Genomic DNA, 10270 nt, shown 5'->3' with positions numbered 1-10270 from the left:
TAGGTCTGATTAAGGAATGCATTACTACAGGCAAGTTCTCTATCCTAGTTAATGGAGCCCCTAGCATGGGTTTCTTTAGTGTTGAAAAAGGGTTAAGGCAAGGAGACCATCCTTACCTATCCATTATGTTGGTTGAAGTTTTGGGGAGGAATTTCCTAAGTATGATAGAAAATAGCATTTTGCAATGTGTTAAGGGGTCTTCTATAGTACCACCCTTTGTTCAATAACAATTTGTTGATGATACCATTTTGTTTGGTGCAATCTCAATTGTTGAGGCTACAAGATGAAAATTGTTCCTAAACCAATACGCCAATGTCTCGAGACAATATATAAATTATGAGATGAGCAATATCTACTTATTTCACATGGAGGCTAGGCTTCACAACAATACTATACTTATATTAGGTTGTCAAAGCGCGACCCTCCCGAGGGTCTATTTGGGCCTACCTCTAACTATTAAAGAGATGACCCCTTCTTTCTAAAATTCACTATTGGAGAGGCTACAAAGGAAGCTTGTGGGGTGGAAAGGAAATCTATTAAGTAGTGTTGTGAAATTACAACTCTTGGTGCCCTCTCTACAGGGTATCCTAGTCTACTTCCTTTCCCTTTTCAAAATTCCTGCCACCATAGTCAAAAATTTCAAGACAATCCAAATAAATTTCTTATGGATGGGGACTGCGGACAAGAAAAGAATGGCTACAATTAACTGGGACATGGTGTGTCGCCCTAAGAAGTTTGAAGGTTTGGGTTTAAGGAGAAACAACCTCCTCAACAAAGCCCTCCTATCCAAATTGGGATAGATTCTCTCATTGCACAAAATTTAATGGTGTAGTTTAATGAGTCCTAAGTACCTTAACTCAAGAAAATTCTAGAAAGATTTCTCCACCACAAGATTTCCAAGCGACTCCAAAATTTGGAACAATATCCTGAAAAGCAGAGGTTTGATTGCAATGGGCCTAATGTAGTAAATCGAAGATGGTCTGAACATTTGTTTTTGGGAGGACAAATGGTTGGGGATTTGCCCCTGGTTGTGCACCCCAACTTCAAAGACATTAAGGAAAGGGTGCAAGCTTTCTTTGGATCTCAAGTTATAAACTACATTTCATGACACAGATCATGGACAGACTTAATGCAATGCTGTCAAAATCAACCACACCTAATTCAATTAGCTTCCTTGTTGCAACAATTCATTTAGAGAACTAGAATTCTACTCTTCATAAGGGAGGACAAGTTTGCCTAGACTAAAAATCCAAAAGGCAACTTCTCGATCAAATCGGCTAAAAATCTACTGTTAAATATGGGTACTTCCATGGAACTTTAGAGGAAAGTTTGGAACCCCCAACTCCCAAAAACTAACTTCTGCTAGTGGATGGTGATGTATAATAAGGTTCTCACCTAGGATAATCTCATTAAATGGGGATTTCAACTCCTAAACATATGTGTTCTTTGTAAGAAAGAGAAAGAGTCCATTCCCCACATCCTTTTGTTTTGTTAGTTTTCCCATGATATGCGGGGTAAGGTCTTACAAAAATTGGACGTGTGTTGGACCATGAACAATGCCCCCCAACCCTTGCTCTAGATTGGGTGAGTCCATCCCACCACCCCTTGGTCAAAGAACTCTAGAGACAAATTCCACCACACTTTTGCTAGAGTATTTGGAAGGAAAAGAATAACAGGATCTTCAAGGAAGAGGAAAAACTTGTGGAGAAGGTGTTTCATAGTTTTGACAAACTTCTGAAGGAAAATATTTTGGTCTACAAATGGGCTTGCCCCTCACACCCCCTCACCTTTTGATGATAAAATTGTAAAGATTTGGAACCTTCCCAACTCCTACACTACATCTGACAACTCAAAAAGAATGAAGAGGCTAAATACTAAGTGGCACCCCCCTCTATCGGGGTGACACAAATTCAATTTTGATGGAGCAGCTATGCAGGGATTGTTTGTTGTTAGAGGAGTGATACAATCCACACTGGGAGCCTTGGTGGCAGCTTACATTGGTAGCCTTATGGAGGGTACTAGTAATCAGGCTGAGGGTATGGATTTATTTTGGGGGTTAAGGATTGCCCTCTCAATTGGCATCCATACTCTAGAAATTGAGCGTGATTCCAAACTTATTGTGGATGCTATCAAAGGTACCAAAATGGTTGGCTGGAGTATTGAAGGGACTATCAATGACACCTGCTAACTTCTTCTAGGGCTTGACACTTTTGAAATAAGACATACTTACAGGGAAAGAAATAGAGTTGTAGAAGTTATGGCCGCTTTGGGCTTGGGAATAAGAAAACTCTTATGTTGGAGAAGGTGAGATTGTCTTCCAGCTAATGTCCAAAGACTCCTAATAGAGGAGGGTGAAACCAACCAACATAGGTCAAGTGATGAACTACTAGTGGATTTTGGTTGTGCAGATCCCTTCTCTCCTTGATAATGTGGGAGCGGAGGCTGGGAAATAATAGTACTAATTTGAATTTTTTTTAGTGAGATGGATTTGAATTACCAAATAAATTAAAATGATCGTGAGGCTCTTGTTATAGCTATTGGAAGGGTGATAGCAACCGAGATGAGGTGGACAAATAATATGTGGTTTAACAGGTCTAGGTAAAAAAATTGGTAGGGTTACCTTCATTGTGGGAAAATCGTCTGGAGAATGATGGTGGCAATGTTGACTTGGACGCATAGCTTGTGCAACAAGCCCAGGTGGAAGACTAGGTGGGAGCCCTATTACAACAAGCTTGTTGTCAGGGGGGTGATCATGGTTATGGTACATTTGGAACAGGTGGAAGAAAAGGTGGGTCTACTATCATAGCGAAAGAGTTAGAGAGATGTGGTGGCTAATTTAGAGCAATGTGGTGGTCAATTCGTGCATGGTGCGCCCTCGTGGCCACCCCAAAAGGCCATTTTATGATAATAAGATATTATCCTTTTTTGTGCAGCTATGTCAATGATATGACTAATGCAAGTAATGATAATTATTTTTTAATAAGAGTGTTAAGTGTTGCTATTTTTCAAGATTGGGAATCCCAACATAATGTTTCACTTGGTATCATGGGAAAGGGTTAGCATGCCCTAAGTTTATGGCAAGTGATTATCAATTATTACACCCTTGTTGGCATACATTTAATCAAGGCTTTTAATTCTAAGACCTAAAACTTTTTGTCATCGGCTACTTGTGGATTGTTAAGAGTTGATAGGGCTTAGTCTCTGGTTTGGGTTTTCTCAGTCACTATGTTAATGGTGTCGGTTTTCACCATGGGTGGAAATAGGGTTAGAATAGAGCCTGACATGTACACTGAATTCAAAAAGGACCCTATGGTGCAACGTGTTTGTAATGAGGGAGGGGTGGCCCAATTTATTGAATGTATCAATGGTTACGATAAAAATTTGTCTCTCCAGTTTGCCAGGTCTTGGGTAGATAGGAGGGTTATTGTGGGGAGAGTCTCATTCAAAATTACTAAGGAATTCATGGAAAAAGCTACGGGTCTCTCTACCAAAGGGAGAAAATGGAAAAAGAAAAGTCAGGTAATAGTTAAAAAAATCCTATCCCAATTTTTCAAAGAGAAGGAAGAACTAATTAAGATGCATGGTGGATTTTCTCAAGCCAAACTATCGAACCCTTGGAGCTAGATTTTCCTAATGATAATGAAATATTTTTCTTTAGAGGGAAGATTCAATGTGTATTGTACTATTACCATCTCCCTTTGCTTAACCACTTTCACAATCATGAATTGCTATCACTTCCAATTTTTTTGTTGACTTCTCTAGAAAGCTCTGTGCATGATGTTATGGATTTAGCCAAGAATCAGGGTCATAAACCCATCCCTCTTTGCCAAGGCCTCATATTTTGCTTATACAATTTACACCTTACCCTTTGCCCTCCTAAACAACTGACTATAACAAAAGCCCTTGATGCCCTCAACTCTAACTCACTCCCTACGACTAATATCCTTGATTCCCCGGGGCCTAACAAAAAGAAATGACTGCAAATCCCTACTATTGCCAAATCCCTATCTCATCTTGGCTCCCCTACTACCCCAAACCCTGGTATAGTGGTAGAGGAAAAACACTAAGTTGCAACCTCTATGGTGGATAAGAAGAGGAAATCCTAGGGACTTCCCCCTTTGGCTAAAAAACACAGGATAGAGGTTGACAGTGATGGGGAGGCGAAGGTCAAGGAAGATGAAAGCAAGAGTGGAAGTGCTAATTGCAAGCACTCAAAAAGGCTAGCCAAGCGCATGATGGACAAAATTTGTGGTAAAATTTGGCTGGCTATGAGGAGGATTCAGAGGAGGAGGATGTTGGTGATAATGAAGATGTTGTTGATGATGAGGAGGAAACTAAGGATGACATGTGGAAGGCTGAAAACATAGACAAGTCTACTAGCGATGGCTCTAAGTAGAGTGGTAAAATTGAACCCATAGATCTAACTCAAGAAGCTATGCCAGAGGAGGTGGGCCAACAACAAGAGAGTGCTTGTATCTATGCCAATTGTAGGACCATGACAAAGGAGTTGGAGGCTCTGAAGAAGGAAGGTGCTAGAGATGGAGCAAACAATGATTAGTGTCTCCAAGTTCAACCTACGAGTTATGCACAACTCGACTACCTCCATGTGCCTAATACATAAAAAAAGTTCTCGATAAAGATACGAAAAATGAAGGAAACTACAAAGAACTCTTTAAGTTCCTCATTGAAGACTGGAGCAATGTGCTTAAATAGCCTTTGGTTGGTTGGTTATAGTTTAAGCCTTTTGTTATTTGCTACTATTACTAAGACCCTATTGTTATCTTCACACTATTAAGACTTATAAGTTGTTTTTTGATATACTATAAGTATGCTACTTGTTAGTGTGTTGTTAGAGTACTATTAGTTGTTGGTGTAAAAGAATCAGCAGCCTGATTTTGCTGCTTATAATATAAAAACAATCAACTTTATCCAAAAATATTCCAATAAATTTTGTTATTCTTACTTCGACCTCTTGAAATATAATTTTAAGTAAAAAGAAAAAAAATTGTTAAATCTCTCTTTTCTATTACACTTATCAAAATATCATCATCATTTGCACCAACCAAAGCGGAGACAAACGTCAAGTGGGTTTTGACCCTTTTTATCTGAATGTCTGTCTTTTACTGCGATTTGGACAGGCAAATAAATTGGTCAATTTAATACGAAACAACAATGAGATAAACTCAAAACACATATGCAGTTGTCAATAATTAAAAACTCTTTTTTTCCTTGAACATGAAGGATTCCCAGAAAATAGAAAAGTAATATTCCAATGGACATTCCATCCAAACTTCATTTAAAAACGACTGCCAACATACAGTGAGTTGACAGACGCAACAACCAAGGCAATTATATTCTGTCAAAAACAAATGACGTGGAAGTAATCGCAACAGGGAAAAAAAAAATCGTGTGGGAATGACCAAAAGTGGAAGATATTTTAATTAAAATAAAAAAATGAATTTTCAAATTAAAAACTATTAAATTCTAACATAGCAATGAATTATTTAGTTAAATTCTTCATATTTATTTATTAATATTAGTCTCAACTTTGTATCCTATAGTAGATTTGGTTATCACTACAATTTAATTGATTTTTCTTAGGATATATATGTAAAGGTTATTCAGATTTTTTATTAACCTAATTTCACTTCTAGAATTTTGTCCTTTAAGTTTATTCTTTTTACATTAAGATTTCCAATATTGCATTTTCATTACACACATTTTATTTTATTGCAATATTTTGATTAAGGTTTGGGTCTTCATTGTTTGATATCTATTTGAATTGTACCATCTCAACCCTTTCTTGCCTTTCTTGGTTGTGTTTCATTGATATAGTTTTCATCATGTATTCTTATGAACCTCTCTATTTTGCTATCACTTTTGTTGATAGCTATTCTTAGATCCTTTATGATATTGCATCCTTGTTCTATAGACTTCATTGTCATGTCTTATTTTAATTTAGTTTAAATCTGTAGAATGAGGTTTGTTCTTTGTCCTTTTTGTTGCAGTGTATTTTTCCTCTTTTTAAAAATCATTACAATAATAAATCAGTCTATTACAAACTCTACAAGAATAATAGAATGGAAACCAATCTTTGAACATGTAATTCAGATATCATCAAGATACAAATTCTCTTTAAATTTTGTTTCAGTTTGTTTTTAGAAGGTAGGGACTCAGCCCCAATTCCATACAAGAGAGTAGGTATGGCGAAAACATAAAATTTGAAATTTTATACAAATATCTTGAAAAAAAAAATTCAAAAATATTTATGATTATGTATGCTTACATAATTTAATATTAAAATATTATAAAATTAATAATTTTGAATTTGAGACACTCATAATTATTTCTTAAACATAAATTCAAACCCTTCTCATTGAAAAAAAATCTCAAAATGTTTTATATTTGAAAATAAAAACCAACATTCATGATAACAATCAATTTTATAAAAAAAAAATAATAATCTATTAATTTTATAATATTTTTATGAACATTAATATCAATATCATTTTCATTCCACTCATTTAAAAAAATAATTGTAAATTCTCTCTTTTCTATACACTTATCAATATATCATCATCATTAGCACTTAAAAACGTGCAATCAATCCAATTCAAATGTCAAGTGGGTTTTTGACCTTATTTATATAAATGCTTGTCTTTTACTTGCCTGGCATTGTTGGGCGATTTGGACAGGCAAATAAATTGGCCAATTTAATACGAAACCACAATGAGATAAACTCAAAAGGCAATAATTGAAAAAAAATGATTTTTCTATGTAGATGGACAAGTTAAACAAAATAAGAAAGTATATTCTAATACACATTCCATCCGATCAAAAAAAATCTATTCACCAAAGAAATGACGTGGGAATAATCAGAACAGGGAGAAAAGAATCTTCTATGAAAGACCAGAATACTATTTAATTAAAATAAAAATAAAAATTTTAAAACTAAAAACTATTAAATCGAAACACTGTACATGTGATTCAAATTCTCCATACAAACAAATTATTTAACCTCTTCAGAAAGCACGATAATGATACAATACGAAGGACCAATATTTATAGTAGAATCTGGAAAAACATAAATTTAATTACCCAAACCATTCCAATATTAAAATTATCAGATTTCCACAATAATTAATTACCCAAACCATTCCAATATTTACGACTGTACAATCTTGTCTTTCCGCGTTATTGTTGACAAATTTCTGTGGTTGTGATCCCAGGTTTGAATCCGCTTGAATAAATTCCACAATTCCTATTCTCCAGGCCAGCCCCTTTACAAAAAATTAGGGTTTACATGTCCTCCGGAAAGATTTCTTTCATTCATAGTGCAGTAGTTATTTCAGCTTCTCCCTTGGAAAGCTTAGAAGATGCTGGAAAATCCATCATCTTCTCTGACAAACCCTGGCCCTGCAAACCCCCTTCGTCGAAATTGAGCTGATAATCCATTTGATCATAATGAAACCTAGCAGGCCTGGTACTGTAGATGGATTTTCCATCGGCTTTACACCTCCGAACAAAATTCTTCCATTTAGGCCCGCTGCAGCATCCCCCGGCATAATCCTCCACAACAGTTTCAGACCATTCGCCCGCACGCCTGACACTATTCCAGCTCTTGCGCCACCACTTTGGAGAATCTAAATCCATGGCTGCCGCTTCCGACCCCGAATTCGACCTTGCGACCTTGTAGAACCACGAGGGTTTCAGAAGTGAGCGTTCGGCCGCAGAATCGTCGGAGCCAAAGCAGCAGCAGCAAAGCAGGGCGGCGCTTCTGGGCCTGCGGTGGTGCATATTTAGCCTCTCTTCCATCTCCCCGGAGATTCGAACTCTGGACCAGCAGCTGAGTCCCCGAATTAATGAAGTCTTCCGTATTAATTTCTAGAGGATGAGTTGTAGGTAGATGAAATCATGAAGACCCGTGAGAAGGGGTTGATTATAATGAGGATAGTGAGAAGGCGTGATTGGATATAGTATTTTTTTCCACGTGGCATCGCTTGCGTGGACTATGCCGCTGATATTTTGATATGGTGTGCGTTCTGTCTCTATCCTTACCTAGTTGGTAGGTAGTGCTCTTTAAAAGTGGTTTTTAATGGAGGGACGCCCCCCATATAAAGTTTTAGCAGTTTATATTGGAGGAGGATAAGGACAACTCCACCGCCCTATGACTTTTCCCAAATCTTTTACTGATTTCAATTTTTACTTTATGAGCATCCGTATGGGAACTAATTTTTACTAAAAAATCATTTTTTTAAAGTAGGGGAGCCTATTGCTATGGTTGTGCATTTTATAGTGGGGCTTTAAGTTAAGTAGGGTGAGTTTATTTTATTTTATTGGTGGGAGATAATTGGTTTGTTATATTGTGGTTATAGGTGTATAAATTATTGTTAGAGGTGTATAAATTATTGTGTCTTTTGATAGAAGAATAATGTTGTTATATTTTAATAAACTTGTTTAAGGTATTATGATCTCATTTATTTAGAGTTTTGGGTCTTTGTGCTTAGGTACTTTAGGTAGAAGTTGATCCTTATGGATTCTTTGTGAGTTATTCAATTTCTTCAAATAGAGTATAAGGATCACTTGGCAATTTAATTGAAGATAATTGGTTTGGTATATTCTCGTTGTAGTTGTATAAATTATTGTTTTTTAGTTAAAGAAATTAGGTGTCTAAAATATTGCTTCTTTTGATTGGGAGAATAAAGGTGTTAAAAGATAAGGTATGATGGGTATCTATTCCAATAAACTTGTTTGAGGTATTATCTTGACCTTATTCATTTAGAGTTTTGGGCCTTTTTACTTAAGTATTTTGGTAGAAGATGGTCTCTAGTGAGTTCTTTGTGGGTCATTCAACTTCTTCAAATAGAATAAAAGGATCACTTGGCCCTTTTATTGAAGATAATTGGTTTGGTATATTCTAGTTGTAGGTGTATAAACTATTGTTTTTTAGTTAAGCAAATTAGGCTTATAAAATAGTGTTTCTTTTGATTAAGAGAATAAGGTTGTAAGAGATAAGGTATGAGGGGTATGTATTCCAATAAACTTATTTGAGGTATTAGCTTTACTTCATCCATTTAGAGTTTTGGGCCTTTGTACTTAGGTACTTCAGTAGAAGTTGATCTCTAGTAAAATATTTGTGAGCCATTCAACTTCTTCAAATAGACTATAAGGACCACTTGACATTTTTATTGAAGATAATTGATTTGGTATATTCTAGTTGAAGGTGTATAAATTATTATTTTTCAGTTAAGAAAATTAGGTGTATGAAATAGTGTTTCTTTTGATTAAGAGAATAAGGTTGTTAAAAGAAGGTATGAGGGGCATCTATTCCAATAAACTTGTTTAACGTATTATCTTGACCTCATCTATTTAGAGTTTTGTGCCTTTGTACTTAAGTACCTCAGTAGAAGTTGACCCTTGGTGGGTTCTTTGTGAGTCATTCGACTGCTCCAAAGAGACTATAAGGATCACTTGGCATTTTTATTTTAATGTTTAAAATACTTAACTTTATTTCCTCTCATTTATGAGGAAATTTTGTAAAGAAAGCAAAAGAAAGCAAACGAAATAGTCCATTCGATAATTAATAAGATTGCATTTTCAAAATGAAATTTTAAAGTTGTATCGTGTAGGAATATATCTTTTTGTAAAGAAGATTATTTTATATATTTGTTGGATACTTGCATGCCTATCTACTCTTTCAATTTTAATCAATTCCAATAACATGACTATGCAACTAGTTGGGGTAATAAAGGGTATTAAGTTAGCTTATATCTTGTCGAAGAGGATTCTCAAGTCTCTATCATTACAATGACAAAAGGTTCTTGTAAAATTAGTTATTCAACTCAATTCTTGATGAACATTGTGTCTTGGCTTTTACATTTCAATCCTTATCTTGGTCACGCATCATCAATGGAGGTAATAAAGCAACAAATTTTATCACTAATCTTAATGAAAGCGAGATTAATATTTCAAGCTTCCTCACCAACTTTGGTAGGGCTTAAAGAGGTTTTTCTTAATGGGGGGCATTAGTATATAATTGCCCTTGTTTCTCATCCCATCAAGCAAACACAATATTTTTTTTATCTTTTACCTTGCTACAAAACATCCATTTCCCCTTTCATTGTGTAGAATCTTCCTTAATCGTAACATCATGTTCACATTAAATAGGCACTATTAAGGAGTTGAATATATCTTTTGATATTTATATATCTCGTGTTGGTGAATTAGTGCACAACATTTTAGGATATGAAGGAATGAGAATTTGTCATCC

General features: G+C 35.5%; 1 protein-coding gene across 1 annotated transcript; it reads right to left on the bottom strand.

Annotated features, from left to right (window-relative positions):
* Window positions 1-7075: 7075 nt before the first annotated feature.
* Window positions 7076-7921, bottom strand: LOC131077924 (uncharacterized). The gene has a single exon (XM_058015517.2). It carries the CDS (start codon window positions 7813-7815, stop codon window positions 7330-7332), a length of 486 nt encoding a protein of 161 aa, XP_057871500.1. The 5' UTR covers window positions 7816-7921; the 3' UTR covers window positions 7076-7329.
* Between the last annotated feature and the right edge of the window lie 2349 nt (window positions 7922-10270).

Source organism: Cryptomeria japonica, chromosome 9 (genome assembly GCF_030272615.1).
Source record: "Cryptomeria japonica chromosome 9, Sugi_1.0, whole genome shotgun sequence".
Taxonomy (NCBI): domain Eukaryota; kingdom Viridiplantae; phylum Streptophyta; class Pinopsida; order Cupressales; family Cupressaceae; genus Cryptomeria; species Cryptomeria japonica.
Note: the sequence above shows the minus strand (reverse complement) of the source record. Positions and strands in the feature narration are given on the sequence as shown.

Bases quoted from the DNA above. Each gene is read 5' to 3' on its own strand.
- LOC131077924 (XM_058015517.2), bottom strand. From the start codon at position 7,815: ATGGAAGAGAGGCTAAATATGCACCACCGCAGGCCCAGAAGCGCCGCC.